The following is a 22,422-nucleotide window of genomic DNA, read 5'->3' as shown; positions in this document are numbered from 1 at the left end:
CTGTATGACTGACTGTATGGCTGTATGACTGACTGTATGACTGACTGTATGACTAACTGTATGACTGACTGTATGACTGACTGTATGACTGACTGTATGACTAACTGTATGACTGACTGCATGGTTGTATGACTGACTGTATGACTGACTGTATGACTGACTGTATGGTTGTATGACTGACTGTATGACTGACTGTATGACTGACTGTATGACTGACTGTATGGCTGTATGACTGACTGTATGACTGACTGTATGACTAACTGTATGACTGACTGTATGACTGACTGTATGATTGACTGTATGACTAACTGTATGACTGACTGTATGGCTGTATGACTGATTGTATGGCTGTATGACTGACTGTATGGCTGTATGACTGACTGTATGACTAACTGTATGACTGACTGTATGACTGACTGTATGGTTGTATGACTGACTGTATTACTGTATGACTGACTGTGTGACCGACTGTATGACTGACTGACTAACTGTATGACTGACTGTGTGACTGTATGATTGACTGTATGACTGACTGTATGACTAACTGTATGACTGACTGTATGACTGACTGTATGACTGACTTGAATATTATTTCATTGGATACAGAAATTGCATTATGTATTTTTACATAAAAAACAGTGTCGGGAGCAACATTATTTTAACATATCAGAGAACAACAGAGGAGAACAGGTCAACCACATCATCCACAGCAATTGTTCCTCCTTCCCCCCCAGACTCGTTGTTCCCTGTGGACTTCTCCCTGATGACAACAGTGAGGGCAAAGAAGGACACCCAGTTCTTCCTGCTGTCTGTGTATGATGAGCAGGGTGTACAGCAGCTGGGGCTGGAGGTGGGCCGCTCGCCTGTCTTCCTGTACGAAGACCACCAGGGACAGCCCTCCCCGGAGCTCTACCCCATCTTCAAGAAGCTCAACTTGGCTGATGGAAAGTGGGTACTACCCCTGGCCTGATGTCCTTGGCTCTTGACTGGGACTTCTTCTCAAAACCCGAACTCTATAGCCCCTGATTTATGATTGACACATATTGACATGATAGGGTGAGATTCACCCGCATCGTGTCGTTTGGTTGGCCAATGGGTATCACCGTTACCTGACCCAAAATATTCAGTTTCCTCAGTATGTGATCTCACTTGAACGTGGCGCACACAACTCACACAATGTGCTAAGTGACCTGGAACAATAGAGGACACACATAGATCACGTTAGTACCATAGAGTTCTTGGCTCACAATACAAGGTCAATGGCTTGACTTGACCCTGTAAAATACTACAATGTGATTCAATGCATTTGACCTCAGAAAACCCTTCCTCAGAATACTGCATACAGGTGCTGCCTCCTTCTAACTGAACCAAAGTTACCTACATTCAACCTGACACTTCATATTGCTACATCTGCAGAATAAAGATATCACTACACTATACTAATCCATCGTTACCTCTCTGTCTGTCCAGGTGGCACAGAATAGCCTACAGTGTGGAGGGCAAGTCAGTCACCCTGTACCTTGACTGTGAGAAGGTGCAGACTCTGGAGTTACTGAGAGGGGACAATCCCCTGGTCAGCATGGAGGGGGTGACCGTGTTTGGAACACGACTACTGGACGAGGAGGTGTTTGAGGTAGGACACCAGGGCGAGGGAGTCAGGGTTGGGTGTGAATGAAGTAGTGTCATGGACTGTATGTAGGATTTGGTATGTATGTACTGTAGTCTCATCAGTAGCAGAACACAAACTGGTTCATTCTGGTATTGGATCTGAGGAACATCAATATTATTTGTTGGAACTTGTTTTAACTGGATTCTTGGCATAATGTAATATTCACTCACTCATCTTTGCTCACTCCTCGGAGCATAGTGCCTCGACAAATGGATCTCCATGCCGTCTTATTTTAGGCCAGGTCCCAGGCTGATGTGGTGGTGAGTCCCAGGTTGTGTATGTCGTTGTCCAACTGGTTGGATGACCTGGTTCTCGGTCTTCCTCTTGGGCCTGGCCTGTTGAGTGATGATTCCTTCAGCATAAGGGCAGGCTCCAGAGGTGGGATTGATCTGACCAGGTGACCGAACAGTCGGAGTCAGGAGGCTCTGACCAGGGAGGAGACGGGGTTGGTCCATCTTTTGACATATTGTGGACTTCTGGTTGTTTTACTTAAAAAAAACATGTATTTCTCCTTTTTTTAATGTGAGTCTGGAAGAAGAGTTTACAGTCTAACCAGACACCTAGGTATTTGTAGTTGACCACATATTCTAAGTCAGAACCGTCCAGAGTAGTGATGCTAGTCGGGACGGCGGGGGCGGGCAGCGATCGGTTAAAGAGCATGCATTTAGTTTTACTAGCATTTAAGAGCAGTTGGAGGCCACGGAAGAAGTTGCGCCATGTGATGCCCAGTATGCGGCAGAGGCACTCAGAGTCAAAGGCGTACAGGCGACGTGTGAGGTCCAGGGTGAGGGTCCATGACGTGTGAGGTCCAGGGTGAGGGTCCATGATGTGTGAGGTCCAGGGTGAGAGTCCATGATGTATGAGGTCCAGGGTGAGAGTCCATGATGTATGAGGTCCAGGGTGAGAGTCCATGATGTATGAGGTCCAGGGTGAGGGTCCATGACGTGTGAGGTTCAGGGTGAGGGTCCATGACCTGTGAGGTCCAGGGTGAGGGTCCATGACGTGTGAGGTCCAGGGTGAGGGTCCATGACGTGTGAGGTCCAGGGTGAGGGTCCATGACGTGTGAGGTCCAGGGTGAGGGTCCATGACGTGTGAGGTCCAGGGTGAGGGTCCATGACGTGTGAGGTCCAGGGTGAGGGTCCTCACGCCGTGGGGGGGGGGTGTAGTCTTCCCCAGTGATAGTCCACCTTAGAGGTTGCCTACCTTAGAGGCAGCCTTGGCTTCATCAGCAATGGTGTCATACCACTTTTGTTTGTCCCTTATTCTTATCGCGTAGGTCAAGACGGTCCAGGGTCTAGTCATCCTGGTCCTTCCGAGTAGAATATCATTTTTGTTGAGGTTTCGCGGCAGTAGCTCTCCGGTAGCTTGTCTGGATGTGGTATCAAATACTGGGATCATCTACACTGAGTGTACAAAACATTACGAACACATGCTCTTTCCATGACATAGACTGACCAGGGGAATCCAGGTGAAAGCTATGATCCCTTATTGATGTCACTTGTTAAATTCACTTCAATCAGTGTAGATGAAGGGGAGGAGACAGGTTATGTGTATGTGTGCCATTCAGAGGGGGAATAGGCAAGACAACATATTTAAGCACGCTTTCGAACTCGGATGTGGTAGTAGGTGCCAGGCGCACCGGTGTCAGTGTGTCAAGAACTGCAATGCTGCTGGGTTTTTCACTCGCAACAGTTTCCTGTGTGTATCAAGAATGGTCTATCATCCAATGGACATCCAGCCAACTTGACACAACTGTGGGAAACATTGTTGTCAACATGGGCCAGCATCCCTGTGGAACGCTTTCGACACTTTGTAGAGTCCATGGCCCGACGAATGGAGGCTGTTCTGAGGGCAAAAGGAGGTGCAACTCAATATTAGGATGGTGTTCCTTATGTTTTATACACTCAGCGTATATGAGCCGTTGCCTAGACAATACCGCGAGGAGGTTAGCACTCTGACTTGAACCCTAATACAATATACCTACTATAAATTCTACTTGTAGCCCTGAAGAAATTATTTTATTGAGGCGTGAATGAGATCCTCTAAAGCCACAACGGACAAGATTAAAATAACCATTATTTCCATGTGAGCTTAATTCATCAAATATTCCTGTTAGGCCAGTGGAGATATTCACTCGCGTCATATATTAGCTGAATATTCTGACATGAACCCGCAGGGGATCCCGATCCCACTAACCTTGTTTTAACTCGGATGACTTTCTCTTCTCATAACCTCATTTCTGTCCCGGCCCATACAAATGAAAGAGATGGCACATTCCATCACATACTCCACTAATTGTGTTCAGTTTTTAACATGCAGGCTGGAGCAGTATGTATTGTTGCTGTAAGCTGTAAGTTGCTGGAGCAGCAGGTAGGGGAGGACTAGGTTGTTTGCGGAAGGGAGTGGGGGGGGGGGGGGGGGGTACTGTTCAGACATGCTCTGATCTGGCCACATCTTTTCTACTGTGATCAAATTCCATGGAAATGAAACTCAACATTTGTATTTGTATGAGTGAGTTTGGATCTTTTGGAGAGTGTGTGGTGTTAGAGGTGTTGACATTTGAACAGACAGCTCTATATTCTGACGTTTCAGAGTGTGTGTGAGTGTGTAATAGCTGTCGCTTTCCTCATCCTCAGATGAGGTGAGGAGAGAAGGATCTTCGGACCAAAATGCGGAGTCAGGGAAATATGCCATCTTTATTTTATAACGAACACCGATGACACGAAAACAAACACTTTCAAAACTTACAAAATAACAAAAACGACGTAGAACGGAACCTGAACATAAACTCACATAACAAACGTAAACTCACGGACAGGAACGTTACATCGAAACACACGAACAGCCAAACAGTCCCGTAAGTGAAACACATCGACAACGACGAAGACATCACAGGAGACAATCACCCACAAACAAACAGTGAGAATGCCCTACCTAAATATGACTCTTGATTAGAGGAAAATGCAAACCACCTGCCTCTAATCAAGAGCCATACCAGGCAAACCGAAACCAACATAGAAACAGATAACATAGACTGCCCACCCAAAACACATGCCCTGACCATAAACACATAAAAACTAACATAAATAGGTCAGGACTGTTACAGTACCCCCCCCCCAAGGTGCGAACGCCGGGCGCACCAGCACAAAGTCCAGGGGAGGGTCCGGGTGGGCAGTTGACCACGGTGGTGGCTCAGGCTCCGGGCGCGGTTCCCACCCCACCATAATCCATCCTAACTTCCTCCCACAAAGAATGTCCACCCTCTTTTTTCCCCCACACAATTCTCTTAATAATATATTTAATAAGGATAACACCGGGACAGAGAGATAAATCAAGATAGAGGGATAGATAAGACTATAAAGATAGATGAAGATAGAGAGGGAGATTAGGATAGAGGGGCAACTCCGGACTGAAAGGCAGCTCCGGACAGAGAGACAGCTCTGGACTGATGGGCAGTTCTGGGTATCCAGCCTTTTCAGGCTGAAGGGCAGCTCATGGCTGACTGACGACTCTCGATGCTCATGGCTGGCTGACGGCTCTCGACGCTCATGGCAGGCTGACGGCTCTCGACGCTCATGGCAGGCTGACGGCTCTCGACGCTCATGGCAGGCTGACGGCTCTCGACGCTCATGGCAGGCTGACGGCTCACGACGCTCATGGCGCTCTGACGGCTCTCGACGCTCATGGCGCTCTGACGGCTCTGGCTGCTCATGGCGCTCTGACGGCTCTGGCTGCTCATGGCTCTCTGACGGCTCTGGCTGCTCATGGCTCACTGGCGGCTCTGGCTGCTCATGGCTCGCTGGCGGCTCTGGCAGATCCTGTCTGGTTGGCGGCTCTGGCAGATCCTGTCTGGTTGGCGGCTCTGGCAGATCCTGTCTGGTTGGCGGCTCTGGCAGATCCTGTCTGGTTGGCGGCTCTGGCAGATCCTGTCTGGCTGACGGCTCTAGCGGCTCCTGTCTGGCTGATGGCTCTAGCGGCTCCTGTCTGGCTGACGGCTCTGTAGGCTCATGGCAGACGGGCGGCTTTGCAGGCTCCTGGCAGACGGATGGCTCAGATGGCGCTGGGGAGACGGATGGCTCAGATGGCGCTGGGGAGACGGATGGCTCAGATGGCGCTGGGGAGACGGATGGCTCAGATGGCGCTGGGGAGACGGATGGCTCTGGCCGGATACGGCGCACTGTAGACCTGGTGCGTGGTGCCGGAACTGGAGGCACCGGGCTAATGATAAGCACCCTCCTACTAGTGCGTGGAGCAGGGACAGGGCACACTGAACTCTCAAAGCGTACTCTATACCTGGTGCGTGGTACCGGCACTGGTGGCACCTGGCTGAGGGCACGCACCTCAGGACTAGTACGGGGAGAAGTGACAGTGTGTACAGGACTTAGGAGACGCACAGGTGGCTTAGTGCGTGGGGCCGGAACTGGAGGCACTGAACTGGATACACGCACTATAGGGAGAGTGCGTGGAGGAGGAACAGGGCTCTGGAAATGCACTGGTAGCCTAGTGCGTAATATAGGCACTGTAGGTACTAGGCTGGGGCGGGGAGGTGGCGCCGGAAATACCGGACCGTGCAGGCGTACTGGCTCTCTTGAGCATTGAGCCTGCCCAACCTTACCTGGTTGAATGCTCCCGGTCGCCCGCCCAGTACGGGGAGGTGGAATAACCCGCACCGGGCTGTGTAGGCGAACCGGGGAAACCCTGCGTAAGGCAGGTGCCATGTATGCCGGCCCGAGGAGACGCACTGGAGACCAGACGCGTTGAGCCGGCCTCATGACACCTGGCTCAATGCCCAATCTAGCCCTACCAGTGCGGGGAGGTGGAATAACCCGCACCGGCCTATGCACACGTACAGGAGACACCGTGCGCTCTACTGCGTAACACGGTGTCTGCCCGTACTCCCGCTCTCCACGGTTAGCCTGGGAAGTGGGCGCAGGTCTCCTACCTGCCCTTAGCCCACTACCCTTTAGCCCCCCCCCAAGAAATTTTTGGGAGTTACTCACGGGCTTTTCGGGCTTCCGTGCAAGACGAGTCCCCTCATAATTCCGGTTACGAGCTTGATTCTCCGGCTTCCATCCACGTCTCCTAGCTGCCTCCTCATACCAGCGCTCCTGGGCTGTGGCTGCCTCACTCTTCTCACGAGAGCAGCGATATCCTCCAGTTTGCGCCCAGGGTCCTCTACCGTCCAAGATCTCCTCCCAAGTCCAGAAATCCTTATTGCTCCGTCGAGCATTCCCATACCGCTTGGTCTCTGTATTTTGGTGGGTGATTCTGTAATAGCTGTCGCTTTCCTCATCCTCAGATGAGGTGAGGAGAGAAGGATCTTCGGACCAAAATGCGGAGTCAGGGAAATATGCCATCTTTATTTTATAACGAACACCGATGACACGAAAACAAACACTTTCAAAACTTACAAAATAACAAAAACGACGTAGAACGGAACCTGAACATAAACTCACATAACAAACGTAAACTCACGGACAGGAACGTTACATCGAAACACACGAACAGCCAAACAGTCCCGTAAGTGAAACACATCGACAACGACGAAGACATCACAGGAGACAATCACCCACAAACAAACAGTGAGAATGCCCTACCTAAATATGACTCTTGATTAGAGGAAAATGCAAACCACCTGCCTCTAATCAAGAGCCATACCAGGCAAACCGAAACCAACATAGAAACAGATAACATAGACTGCCCACCCAAAACACATGCCCTGACCATAAACACATAAAAACTAACATAAATAGGTCAGGACTGTTACAGAGTGTGAACATGTGTCAGTGAATGTGTGAGTGTTGTTCATGCCTGCTGATTGGGAGGATTGATCTTGTGGGAGGAGGAATTTCCCAGTCGTCAGTGTTTATCCCTACGGCGACACTCGTCGGGGCTGCTGTCCTCATCATTATCCCTGAGTAGCTGTGGAGGGCAAAGGTCACACATTTAATGATGGCTTGGGTTGTTTGAGCTTGGTGAAAGTGTTTGGGGAAATGACAATGTCATTATGGAACCTTTAAATTAGAATGGAAATTGAACAGTGAGTTATGATGTGTAATTAAATATGTGAATAACATAGTGTGTGTGTGTGTTTCTCTCTGTGTGTGTGTGTGTGTCTGGGTGTGTGTGCCATACATATGTGCTTTGAAATCAAACAATAAAAAGATAAATGAATTCCAAGTAAAGCTCATATTCTTTTATTTTCATTTCCCTGACCCTGTTCCATAAGTCATTCCCAATGTCTCTCCCAGGATAGTGTGCAGGCCTAGTCCATTGTAATTCCAATGCCGCTCCACTCTAAATTCAGTAGCCTCCAGCATAAAGAGAGCCGAGTAGAGCTCTGCTCATCTCTGCTCATGTCCGCAGGCCCTAAGACACAGAGGGGAAGAGTAGGAGGGGGTCACAGAGCACACACCCTCCCATCTCTCAGGCCCCTCAGGGTACCATCCCAACCCAGACTTTGCATACTTGAGACATTGCAAAAGTACAGAGGAAGGGATATTATCTGGCCCTAATGGGTTAATGCACACAAACTTCTGTCTTCTCAGCTTTCACCCTCTCAGAACCAGATGTCCCCTGATGTTCTCACATAGACAAGAACTATACAATCTCCCTCTAGCCACTGTCACGATCGTGTGGAGGATTGACGGACCAAAACGCAGCATTTGGAAAATAAGCCATCTTCTTTTATTTTAAAGACGACGAAAAATAAACACGAAACACTTAATACAAACTAACAAAACAACAAACGATCGTGAAGCTAATAAACGATGTGCACACACTGGCTACAAACGTATCACATAGACAACTCAACACAAACCCATATACTATACCCAACAACCCCTTTACCATAAAAACACCCAAAACCAACAAAACACAAACATTCCCCATGTCACACCCTGACCTAACTAAAATAATAAAGAAAACAAAGAATACTAAGGCCAGGGCGTGACATAACCCCCCCCTTAAGGTGCGAACTCCGGGCGCACCATTACACAGTCTAGGGGAGGGTCTGGGTGGGCTTCCTTCCACGGTGGCGGCTCCGGCTCTGGTTGTGGTCCCCACGTCACCACAGTCCCTAACCACCTCCTAGGCTTCCTCCAAATGACCCCCCTCCACATTAACCCCATTGCATTAAGGGGCAGTTCCGGACTAAGGGGCAGCTCCGGACTAAGGGGCAGTACCAGGGTAAGGGGCAGTACCAGGGTCAGGGGCAGTACCAGGGTCAGGGGCAGTACCAGGGTCAGGGGCAGTACCAGGGTAAGGGGCAGTACCAGGGTAAGGGGCAGCACCAGGGTAAGGGGCAGCACCAGGGTAAGGGGCAGCACCAGGATAAGGGGCAGCTCCGGACTGAGGAATGGCAGCTCCGGACTGAGGAATGGCAGCTCCGGACTGAGGAATGGCAGCTCCGGACTGAGGGACTGCAGCTCCGGACTGAGGGACGGCCCATGGCTGGCTGACGGATCTGGCTGCTCATGGCTGGCTGACGGATCTGGCTGCTCATGGCTGGTTGACTGATCTGGCTGCTCCTGTCTGATTGGCGGCTCTGGCAGATCCTGTCTGGTTGGCGGCTCTGGCAGATCCTGTCTGGTTGGCGGCTCTGGCAGATCCTGTCTGACGGACGGCTCTAGCGGCTCCTGTCTGGCTGGCGGCTCTAGCGGCTCCTGTCTGGCGGACGGCTCAGTGGGCTCATGGCAGACGGGCGGCTTTGCAGGCTCATGGCAGACGGGCGGCTTTGCAGGCTCATTGCAGACGGATGGCTCAGATGGCGCTGGGGAGACGGATGGCTCAGATGGCGCTGGGGAGACGGATGGCTCAGATGGCGCTTGGCAGACGGGCAGTTCAGTCATCGCTGTGCAGACGGCAGACTCCTGCCGGCTGAGGCGCACTGTAGGCCTGGTGCGTGGTGCCGGGACTGGTGGCACCGGGCTGGGGACACGCATCTCAGGGCTAGTGCGGGGAGCAGCAACAGGACGCACAGGACTCTGGGGACACACAGGAGGCTTGGTGCGTGGTTTAGACACTGGTGGTAAAGGGCTGGAGACACGCACCATATAGCTAGTGCGTGGAGGAGGCACTGGTGGTACTGGGTTGGGGCGGGGAGGTGGCGCCGGAAATACCGGACCGTGCAGGCGTACTGGCTCCCTTGAACGCCGAGCCTGCCCAACCTTACCTGGTTGTATGCTCCCCGTCGCCTGACCAGTGCGGGGAGGTGGAATAACCCGCATCGGCCTATGTAGGCGAACCGGGGACACCATGCGTAAGGCTGGTGCCATGTACGCCGGCCCGAGGAGACGCACTGGTGACCAGATGCGTTGGGCCGGCTTCATGACATACGGCTCAACGCTCAGTCTAGCCCGGCCGATACGTGGAGCTGAAATGTACCGAACCGTACAGGAGACACCGTGCGCTCTACTGCGTAACACGGTGTCTGCCCGTACTCTCGCTCTCCACGGTAAGTACAGGGAGTAGGCGCAGGTTTCCTACCTGACTTCGCCACACTCCCTTTAAGGCCCCCAAGAAATTTTTGGGTTGTACTCACGGGTTTCCAGCCTTGTCTCCGTGCTGCCTCCTCATATCGCCTCCTCTCGGCTTTAGCTGCCTCCAGCTCTTCACGAGGAAGGCGATATTCTCCCGGTTGTGCCCACGGCCCCTTACCATCCAGTATCTCCTCCCATGTCCACGAATCCTGTGTAGGTGGGTCCTGTTGCCGCTTTCCATGCCGCTTGGTCCTGTAATGGTGAGTAGTTCTGTCACGATCGTGTGGAGGATTGACGGACCAAAACGCAGCATTTGGAAAATAAGCCATCTTCTTTTATTTTAAAGACGACGAAAAATAAACACGAAACACTTAATACAAACTAACAAAACAACAAACGATCGTGAAGCTAATAAACGATGTGCACACACTGGCTACAAACGTATCACATAGACAACTCAACACAAACCCATATACTATACCCAACAACCCCTGTACCATAAAAACACCCAAAACCAACAAAACACAAACATTCCCCATGTCACACCCTGACCTAACTAAAATAATAAAGAAAACAAAGAATACTAAGGCCAGGGCGTGACAGCCACGCCCCCACACAATAACCTCCCCTCCCGCTGATGGCTTAACTTTACCTCAAATGCTTCTCCTACTCCATAAGTAAAACTTAATAGCCTCCCATGCCATTAGGTTCCCTCTCCCTCTCTTACTTTAACAGACACCCCTCTATCTCCCAAATAAAACAGTCTTCTTTCTCCAATTAAGCAATGCTTCCCCTGAACAGTTCTTGCATAAAACAACTGTAAAGATCCATTTTCACCCCAACCCCATCTTTCAAAACATCCCATTTATCATTCCTCAGGGTGCAAAAAAAAAGCATCCCTTTGACGTCCTTATGACTAATACCCGTCAATTATCAACATTCTCTTTAGCATTCTCTCTGCTCTGCTCTCTCTGAATAGTCTAAGTGAGTGAGAGGCCAGCTCATGTGTCCCATGTTGAATGGCTGTGGGCCAGGGCTGTGTTGACCTGGATGAGGCTGGTACTGGGGGAGAGATTAGAGGTTGGCCTTGTTCACAAGCCCGTTCTGTTCCCAGGACCTGGTTCTGTTCCAGGAGGGATCCAGGGGGCCAGTGTTCCGGCCCAGTTCCCCCAGCGTGGGAGAACATAGTGTGGGACCTTCGAGACGGTGGTCAGCCCCTAATGCCTCTATTGCTTCCAGATTGCCTTCAAATGACTGTTGGTGTTGTTTACACACGTGCAGAGCCACGGACACAAGAATGTGCACGTACATACTGTACACACACACACACGCACACGCACACGCACACGCACACGCACACACACACACACACACACACACACACACACACACACACACACACACACACACACTCACACACACACACACACACACACACACACACACACACACACACACACACACACACACACACACACACACACACATACACGTACACATACTAAAACAATCATTTAACTGTCCACAAGTCTGAATGTATTGTCTGGGCTCTATGTGGGCTGTTTGTGTGTTTTTTGCCTCGTCTCACGCTTAGATATGATCCAGCCCAGTGTTTATGTGTGAACAACATCTGACCGTGTCTGTCTGTCTGTATTAGTCATTGTATTATTGCTGTGAGTAATCAGGCCTCTTTAGAAAACAGTCAGAGTTTTGGTGTTGGTCTGGCTTGATGTTGGGCTGTTATCAAGCGTGTCTTAAAAGGGCAGATTTGATAATGATAGAGGAATCTCATGGATAGCTGGAGAGATTGGAAATGCTGCATTAATTAGTCAAGGTCTGTCTGTTGGAGTTGCATTTCTTCCTTTCTGATGATTGTATTCAGATGTTTTGACATCTGTTGCCCTGCAGGCTAGTAAGGAGCTAAGTATTTATTCTTGTTTTACTGTAGTGAGGTGTAGTCATATTCAGTGCAGTATGTGTTGTTGTTGTTGATGTTGTTGTTGTTAGGGGTTCAAGCAGCGAAGCTGGTAATACCTTATTGTATTTCTTCTGGTTCATTATTATTATACCTTATTCTTCCCCCACGGAAAATAACATGCAAATTCCTGTGAGATGGTAAGTCTAGGAGAGCACAACTTGGCATGATGGTAAAGGCCCATGGGTCACACCCTCTCATGCAATCCCATGCCAATTGGCCACATTGTGGCACTATAACAAGCGATTGAAAATGCGAAATTTTAAAGCTCATGCTACTCACCCTGTGTGAAGGAGAGTCATGAAATTGCATAGGTCCCAACTGCATAGGTCCCACTCCTCACAAGGAACAAATTTGCCTCACGGACCTATAAGGTCCGCCATGATGCATTTTCCGCCATTTAGAATGATGTGAAAAACACTTAAAACACTACTCCTCTGGCACCGAATGACTGATCTGCACAAAAATGTATATATATAGCATCTATGGAACAAGCTCTCTCAATGCACTATTTTCAGTCTAGTATGTCAAACAACATGGCAACTGCTGACCAATAAACATTCACATGGACCTGATCTGGCACATAAATACATATAAATCAGACACAGATAATCGTATTGTAATTCAACTTGGTACATATGTTCCAAACACGGTTTAGACTCGACATATGCAAGCACATTTAGATCGACCACATGGTGGCGCTATAACTGGCACATATTTATATTTCTTGATCTGTTTGACTCAGAGTGGTGAAATGTGGCACACATGCTCAGGGATATTAGTCTAGCTAACGTATAAAGTATGGTTCATTTTGGCCGCACTGTGGCACTGTTGGACAGGAAAAACATTAATGCAAGCTCATTGGCTCATAGCAGCCATATTGTTTGAGCTAGAGTCCTGTAAAATAGAAGAAGCCATTTAAAGTGGTCAATATCATAAAAAAATTGTTCAAAATACATTAAACTCATATAGCATGATCTGATTGATTTTTCGTTCGGAAATTTGTGAAGCGTGGTAAGGAGTACAGAGTACAGCTCATCCTTGGGCGATGTGTCCATTTTGTCTTGATGGTGGCACAGTGGGCCCACAGCTTGAACCCCAGCATTGCTGCTTGCAGCTATATTCATTGTTGTTGTTGTGTATACACCTGTTGGTCCTATTAGCCCAGAGAGATACAGACTGTCTAACAGTGCTACAAAGGAGTGTTTGATGACTCCTAGTTCAGGCCAGTTCTAGACAGTGTTTATGGAGTGAGATCTCATTAGTGGAGAAGAGATGAAGTCCGTTCACTGTGGCTTCAACAAGGTCTATATAATAAGGCCTTAATTGGCTGCTATGAAAGGGAAAGGGAAAAGAGAATAGCACAACTGAATGTATTCAACTGAAATGTATCTTCCGCATCTAACCTAACCCCTCTGAATCAATGCCAGCTCACTAGCACCACAGTGCAGGCCTGGGCACCATAAAGCAAGCCCCTACTTCCAACCACTCTAGTCCTATGTTAGTCAATGGAGCAGCTCTATTGGCTGAAACGTTGGTATCAAAGATCCATGACATTGTATTCAGAGTATCCAATAGTACTAGTCTGCTGGAGATTCTTCTTTCTTCAGTGGAGCTGAGCCAGCCTGTGTGTCGCTATGGGAACTAGACAGTACTGTGTGACTGTGATCTGATGCTGTTTGTTGGTTTTTGTCATCAGCACTTCAGAGGAGGAACTGTATTTTTTATTTAACCTTTATTTAACTAGGTAAGTCAGTTAAGAACCAATTCTTATTTACAATGACAGCCTACTGGGGAACAGTGGTTTAGCTGCCTTGTTCAGGGGCAGAACGACAGATTTCTACCTTGTCAGCTTGGCCCAACGCTCTAACCACTAGGCTACCTGCCGCCTCGCTCCCAGACTGTGGTCTAAGTCATCTACACACATATTCTCCTCAGATATTTGCAGCCACTGTAATGTGCTGATAGATGAATAAGGCTGCCTCCATGTCTAGGGATGTGCTCTGTGGCTCTGTACTGTAATGCTGTACATCTGCTCCACAGGGAGAAAGTAGTCACGAAGCTGACCAGCCGGCCGGCGCCAGCTAGGGGGAGTGGGGAGGGATACAGTACCAAAGGTGGAACAGGGCCCTTTGATCTTTGGCTGAGAATCTCTCTCTCTCTCTCTCTCTCTCTCTCTCTCTCTCTCTCTCTCTGAAAAGGTGTGGTAGAATTTGATGTTAATTGGGTTTTTCATCTCTGGAGCATTAACTGTTGTGTAACCTAGTAGTTTATGTTGGCTAAATACTGGCCTGAGATCTGTGCTCGGTGAGATCTGAGTCAAGCACTAATACAAAAGTGATTGGTATTGAGTTGGGGACCATTTAGCAGGGTGTGCTAGCGTGTGTGGACCAGAGGGAGACCGGGGGGGGGGGGGGGGTCTGCCTGTGTGTTTATTCTGGCCCTCCGGGGATGTAAAGGGGTGTTTGAAATGGGAGTGTGACGGAAGTATTTGACTGTTATGTGTACACTCAGCACCCTACTAGAAGCCTGGGAATAGAGGGGTTTTGGGAGCAGCAGTCACAGTAGTATTGGCCATTTTATACACACAGGATATTCACATGTGAAATGGCTTCAGCTCTATTTAACACATTCTCTTAGCGGTATGGCAACATCCTAAAAAACATTCAATTTCCCAGCCATTTTCAGCCTGGTCCTCTGAGGCCATCGCAGTGTTTCTCATAGACTGCAATGTCAGAGTGATGTGCTGATCCTTTCTGTCCCTGTATGTTTGTCTGTGAGGTTAACATGATGCTTTTATGTTTTTCTGTATGCTTGTCTGCCTGCCTTTCTGGTGTATGTATGTATGTGTGTGTGTGTGTGTGTGTGTGTGTGTGTGTGTGTGTGTGTGTGTGTGTGTGTGTGTGTGTGTGTGTGTGTGTGTGTGTGTGTGTGTGTGTGTGTGTGTTTTCCAGGGAGATATCCAACAGTTGTTGATTCTGGAGGACGCCCAGGCTGCGGCTGACTACTGCCTGCACTACATCCCTGACTGTGACTCTCCCCTGTCCTACAACAGCCTGGCCCAGGACCCTGAGCAGGTCAGTACTCCAGCCACCAGGGGGAGACACCCTCTGACATACACACATACCCATACAGTAAACACACACTATTTTACTCACCCTTCATCTGTCTTGTTTTATTATCAGTGATTCATCCACACAAAATATCCTCTTGAAACTGTAACAGTATTTCTTTATTTCGGTCCTCTTCTCTCTCAGTTTATTTATCTCTCCCCTTCTCTCTCTCTTCTTTCATATATGTATGCAATGAAATAATCTGTTATACAGTAGTTGATGATGTGGGTTTCTGGCTGCTAGCAAAGAAACCAGGTTGTAATTCCATCTGTAATTGGTGAACAGGGACACTGTAGATGCTAACATGACACACACAACCTTACAACCTCAGTAAAACTGCAAATGGACACAAAGACATGGATTGCGTTCTGCACCTTCAATAAAACCCAGATGGTCCCTGATCATAATTTGATTATGGAACAGAGAGTGTATTTGTCTGGACTGCTTTAGAGTTGAACTCACAGAGCGATATTTCCAGTTTGAGTTCTCTCTATGCTGGCTCAGTCAGGGCTCAACATTTCAGAGATACAGTTTCATGTTGAGGCTTTGTGCAGGTCCTGACTACACAGCACAGTGCTGGCTGCTACAGCTGCTTCCTCAGCCCCTTGCTTCTCAGCCAACAGATATAAAACGATGAACAAGCAGCATGCATATCAATAAGGTCTGCCAGAGACCTGCCCTGCCCTGCCCTCTGTAGCCCAGCCAATCCCAGCCTTGGCCATTTACTGTATCACATGATTTATCACTACCAAGTCTTCTCGGCCTAAGGGCCCGGAACACACCACTAAACACAGGGAGGCCAGAGCAGAATGAGACATCAGTCAGTCAGCATCAGAAGAAGCTCCTCTCCCTGTCTTTGATAGTGAGCCAGCAGCAGAGTGGTGCGTCTCTCCTTTGGCTGTGTTGAGCTGCTTCAGCTTGAACACACACAGCCAGAAGCATCGTAAATCTCACAGGATATCACCACTTTGGCTCTTCCCCTCTTCACCGGGCCTGCTTAGGCAATGGGATACACTTGGGAGAGATGAGTTATATTATGATGTATGTGTGTGTCTTTATGTTGGAGAGAAGTGTTTTGGAGAGAGGGAGAGAGGAAAAGTAAGAAATATTGATTCATGTGGCCCGCAGGGAGATACTGTCAGGGTCTGTGAGAACAGTATTCTGTGTGTAGCCTCCTACGCCTGGCTGTGTGTCTGGGTGTGTCCAATTGCTGGCACTGCTCCTGGGAATGTCTATCAGTGTCAATCAGACGTAGAGCGTGTTACCTATTCTAGATCTACAGCTGAGAAACCTGCTCTGTGTCCAAGACCTTGTCAGCATCACTCACTCTACTCACTTTATATCCTCCTCACACTGACCCTGTTTACAAACCATCACAATCTCCTCATCAAAGTATTTACCAGACCAGATCTTCAACAACGTTCTCGTACAAAGGTCTTCAGTAATAGTGACAGACATGGATATGAGTTAAAAAAGGACATGCATGACATTTATGTTGACATATTTTAACAGCCCAACAAGGTCATAAACACACTGACCCCTGACCTCATGAGAAAGTATGTCCTCTCTGTTGACAGGCCAGTGGTAAACAGTGATAAATAAACAGTAGTCTCATTTAAGACTACTCTGTGTGTGTGTGTGTGTGTGTGTGTGTGTGTGTGTGTGTGTGTGTGTGTGTGTGTGGGAGGGGGGGGGGGGGGGGTCTTGATCTATGCCTGGCCCTACTGGATGTGTGCATAGTGTCTATCTTCTCCTGGCTTGTTATGTTTCAGGTATTTCACCATGTTGTTGTTTCTCTTGTTCGTGCCCCACCTCCTCCCTTGCCCCCCCTCCCCTTTTCATAAAAGACCTCTCGACTTAAACCTGATCCCATGATACAAAACAACGAGCCAGCGGAGCCAAAGAAACGCTCCAAAAAAGACAGGAAAGGAAAAAAGGACAAAAAGAAGCGTGACAAGAAGGGGAGGGGCAAGAAGGAGTCGAGGAAGAAGAGAAAGGAAGGAGAGGCGGGTCCAGAGGAGGAGGGTTTCGTCCAGGTGTCCACTGTTTTGCCTGAAAACCAATCTCAAGAAACCTACTATCCCACTGAAAAGACATCTACAATGGAACTGTTCACTCCTGAAGCTGTCACCCCATCTGAAGCCCCTGACCAGACCACCATGATCCCAGAGAGGCCCACACACAGGCCTGACTCTGACATTGAGGACCCCTCTGTGGTGCCCAGTGCACTGCCTGAGTCAAAGGTCACTGAGGAGGTAGACTGAAAAGTTAAAATGCAGCTCCCCTCCCCCTCCATCCCATCCCTAACAGAGCACTGACCCACTCCCCCAGAATGCCTCATCTCCACCCTCTGTCAACCTGCTCCTCTCCTCACTTTGACCTCTAACCTAACCAGCACTACCCTCATCACCTCCTCCTCTTCCAGGACTCACAATGGAACACGGAGAATCCCTGCATCCCTCTAGATCTAGATTAAGTAGAATATGCAGACAATCTAGAATTTAGACTGTGTTCTACACTGTGTTATAACACATAGACAACTGTGACTCAATTGTCACAGTAGTTGTTTATGGGTTGCAATACATTAATAGGAATCTAATTGTGTGGGTAACACTAGTTCTGTCTTTTGTAGTACCTGTAGTTGAACACACATATCTGAGTAAGTGGTATGTATGAGGTGTTGTGTGTTGTAGTTTTTCTGTGATGTCTCCTTGACCTGAGAGTTTATGTCCTTACACAAACCCAGTCCAAACCTTTGTTTTTAAAGCTATACATGTATCCAAATGGTATGCCTCCTATGTTGCATTCAGTCTTCCAAAAGTTGTTTTGTCAGCAAATATGTTGGTAAAAAAAAAAAGTCCCCATGATTGAAATCTCTAAAGGTTATCGTTTGCTACTTTTGCTAATTTGCTGAATTTGCTTATTTTCATACTCTGGCTGTAATGGCTGTCATAATCCATGTCATGCTGCCATCACTACCTGGTTGTGAAATATTCCATCACCATAGGATGATTAATAACACACTGAGGCTTGCTACATGTATGACCTGCCTATTCCCATAACCAACACCTGTGCTGCTAACTAGCTTAGCAAACTGTACGCCGTGATAGGCTGTGTAAAATGGAAGCGCTGGGCAAACTCAGTGGACTGGGCAGACAGACAGACAGACCATGATGTTGCCCAGTGTCTCCATGGTTTCTGTTACCATGGTTCTGACCTTAAACGCTATGGCCTTGTGCAGGAGGAGAGGCTGGACAAAAAGCCCCAGATGGAGGAGTTTGACGACACCTTCTACGGCGACCTGTACGATGACCTCGCCGTCTCCATGGTAACAGTGGGTCCCAATATCAGCGAGTACGAGGTCAGTTGAATTGAGATTTTGATACACTGTATGTTCATTTAGCACCACCATCATGTTTAGTAGCAGCTCAGTTATTAATGTGGTCATTGGATCATGTGATTTACTGGCATGTTGTGTGGACTCGTAGGCTGTAGAGTACGAGGACATAAGTAACGAGACAGAGAACCAGGAGTATGAAGAGTATGAGACGTACGAGGACGGACATGGCTTTGCAGAGAGAGAGGGGGCTGATACCTGGGATGGAGAGGTAGGCCTCATCAATCATTCAGTTAACTGTATTCACTCAGAGACTGCTGAGACTGCTGTACATGACCTACAACTGTATTCACCCAGAGACTGCTGAGACTGCTGTACATGACCTACAACTGTATTCACTCAGAGACTGCTGAGACTGCTGTACATGACCTACAACTGTATTCACTCAGAGACTGCTGAGACTGCTGTACATGACCTACAACTGTATTCACTCAGAGACTGCTGAGACTGCTGTACATGACCTACAACTGCTGAACACACAGTAGGCCATCAATCACCTCACACGTCTGTTCATGTGTCTCTCCGTCTGTGTCTGTCTGTGTCTGTCTGTGTCTGTCTGTGTCTGTCTGTGCCTCAGGCCAGTGGCAGAGCACTGAAAGGAGAGAAGGGAGAGCCTGCCATCGTTGAACCGGTGAGCTTGAGTATTCAGACATAATATTGCTCATGGAAATCAATTTTAGGCCCTTAAGATTTTATTTGAGGATTTTTCTTTCAAGTCAGCGTTTTGTTCATGTAATCTTTATGACTCTATAAAGACTATATGGAGTATTTATGTTGAAATATCTCTGATATGTACTGAATGTGTTTATATGTCATTGTCATATCTCTGTGATGTTGTGCAGGGTACACTGGTGGAGGGAGCAGTCGGACCCCCAGGACCAGAGGTAAAACCCCTGCTCCAACTACATTGAAACTACATTGAAACTATATTGACATTACATTGAAACTACATTGATACTACATTGATACTATATTGATACTACATTGATACTATATTGATACTATATTGAAACTACATTGCAACTACATTGACATTACATTGAAACTACATTGATACTACATTGATACTATATTGATACTACATTGAAACTACATTGCAACTACATTGACATTACATTGAAACTACATTGATACTACATTGATACTACATTGATACTACATTGATACTATATTGACATTACATTGAAACTACATTGATACTACATTGATACTATATTGATACTACATTGAAGCTACATTGAAACTACATTGAAACTATATTGACATTACATTGAAACTACATTGAAACTACATTGAAACTACATTGACATTACATTGAAACTACATTGATACTACATTGATACTACATTGATACTACATTGATACTATATTGAAACTACATAGCAACTACATTGAAACTACATTGAAACTACATTGATACTACATTGAAACTACATTGAAACTACATTGAAACTACATTGATACTACATTGACATTACATTGACATTATATTGAAACTACATTGATACTACATTGATACTACATTGAAACTACATTGAAACTATATTGACATTACATTGAAACTACATTGATACTACATTGATACTACATTGATACTACATTGATACTACATTGAAACTACATTGCAACTACATTGAAACTACATTGAAACTACATTGATACTACATTGATACTACATTGATACTACATTGAAACTACATAGCAACTACATTGAAACTACATTGAAACTACATTGATACTACATTGAAATTACATTGAAGCTACATTGAAACTACATTGATACTACATTGACATTACATTGAAACTACATTGATACTACATTGACATTACATTGAAACTACATTGATACTACATTGAAACTGCATTGAAACTACATTTAAACTACATTGATACTACATTGATAACTTTTACTCCATTGTTTTGCCCATATTGATACTATGGACCAGTGCTGATTGACTGTGTGTTTATTCTCCAGGGTATTCCAGGTGGACCAGGACCAATGGGCCCCCGAGGACCCAGTGGAGACCCAGGTGATTTGGTGAGTATCCTCCCCCGTGGAGTATTGACCCATAGTGAACTGTCCTCTGAGACAGTATGACCACAGTCAGGGTCCACAGGGACTGTCCTCTGGGACAGTATGACCACAGTCAGGGTCCACAGGGACTGTCCTCTGGGACAGTATGACCACAGTCAGAGTCCACAGGGACTGTTCTCTGGGACAGTATGACCACAGTCAGAGTCCACAGGGACTGTTCTCTGGGACAGTATGACCACAGTCAGGGTCCACAGGGACTGTCCTCTGGGACAGTATGACCACAGCAGGGTCCACAGGGACTGTCCTCTGGGTTTGACCGTAACCACAGATTGACCACAGCCTACACAAACAGGTCAGGGATGCTGTGACCTCACTGTGGTCTTGACCGTAACCTTAAGGGACTAAAGGACTGGTGATGACTCATGTGTGGGTTTGACCTAATTCACTCTGTTGGACTGTGTGTGTGTGTGTGTATGTGCGTGCCTTTGTGTGTTTGTGTTCCCTCCCTGAAAACCGCCTCACTCCCACAGACACAAACCAACAGATGCTCAGTCGTCTCTAGTGATCTCAAGGATTTTTAATGATGTTGTTGTAGTTGAAAAACATGGAGGTCTTCTAGTTTTCACCTCAAATCAAACACATCAGATCAGATCATCAAACAAACTCTTCTTCCAAAGCAGATCAGAAACAAATGTAAAAACAGTGTTCCATAATCCTGCCTGTCTACAGTATTTCATCTTCATTGTTTGTTATGCCTTACAGTATACAACAGTATTCTCAGTGTGACAGATACTGCAATACAGGTTCATATTGAGACAAAGGCCTTTGTTTCTGCTGCAGAGAGTCTAGGTGATTGTCAGTTTGGGATTAGCTCTAATTCTTTATGAGGTGCTTATGGGTACATTAGGCTTCTGATAGGGGCATCAAGCAGAAAATCATAAGCTGTTTCACACATACTTGTGTTTACTTGTGTTTACAGGCCTATAATGTACATACTTGTGTTTACAGGCCTATACTGTACATACTTGTGTTTACAGGCCTGTACTGTACATACTTGTGTTTACAGGCCTATAATGTACATACTTGTGTTTACAGGCCTATACTGTACATACTTGTGTTTACAGGCCTGTACTGTACATACTTGTGTTTACAGGCCTGTACTGTACATACTTGTGTTTACAGGCCTAGAATATACATACTTGTGTTTACAGGCCTATAATATACATACTTGTGTTTACAGGCCTGTACTGTACATACTTGTGTTTACAGGCCTGTACTGTACATACTTGTGTTTACAGGCCTGTACTGTACATACTTGTGTTTACAGGCCTAGAATATACATACTTGTGTTTACAGGCCTGTACTGTACATACTTGTGTTTACAGGCCTGTACTGTACATACTTGTGTTTACAGGCCTGTACTGTACATACTTGTGTTTACAGGCCTAGAATATACATACTTGTGTTTACAGGCCTATAATGTACATACTTGTGTTTACAGGCCTATAATGTACATACTTGTGTTTACATGCCTGTACTGTACATACTTGTGTTTACAGGCCTGTATTGTACATACTTGTGTTTACAGGCCTGTACTGTACATACTTGTGTTTACAGGCCTGTACTGTACATACTTGTGTTTACAGCCCTGTATTGTACATACTTGTGTTTACAGCCCTAGAATATACATACTTGTGTTTACAGGCCTAGAATATACATACTTGTGTTTACAGGCCTATAATGTACATACTTG

The 22,422-nt window shown here is 47.0% G+C and overlaps 1 protein-coding gene across 2 annotated transcripts in view; it reads left to right on the top strand.

The window, feature by feature from the left end:
• The window catches only part of LOC129833142 (collagen alpha-1(XI) chain-like), a 90,233-nt gene that overhangs the window by 20,199 nt on the left and 47,612 nt on the right, over positions 1-22,422 (top strand). Inside the window, exons 3-11 of one of the 2 annotated variants that reach the window (XM_055897469.1) lie at positions 735-948; positions 1,471-1,633; positions 15,079-15,201; positions 17,085-17,492; positions 18,479-18,598; positions 18,726-18,845; positions 19,212-19,265; positions 19,477-19,518; positions 20,610-20,672. In XM_055897469.1, coding sequence (XP_055753444.1) covers positions 735-948; positions 1,471-1,633; positions 15,079-15,201; positions 17,085-17,492; positions 18,479-18,598; positions 18,726-18,845; positions 19,212-19,265; positions 19,477-19,518; positions 20,610-20,672 — 1,307 coding nt within the window. The remainder of the gene's footprint in view (positions 1-734; positions 949-1,470; positions 1,634-15,078; positions 15,202-17,084; positions 17,493-18,478; positions 18,599-18,725; positions 18,846-19,211; positions 19,266-19,476; positions 19,519-20,609; positions 20,673-22,422) is intronic. The other variant, XM_055897470.1, reaches the window with a different exon arrangement.

Source organism: Salvelinus fontinalis, chromosome 34 (genome assembly GCF_029448725.1).
Source record: "Salvelinus fontinalis isolate EN_2023a chromosome 34, ASM2944872v1, whole genome shotgun sequence".
NCBI classification, from domain to species: Eukaryota; Metazoa; Chordata; class Actinopteri; order Salmoniformes; family Salmonidae; genus Salvelinus; species Salvelinus fontinalis.
Note: the sequence above shows the minus strand (reverse complement) of the source record. Positions and strands in the feature narration are given on the sequence as shown.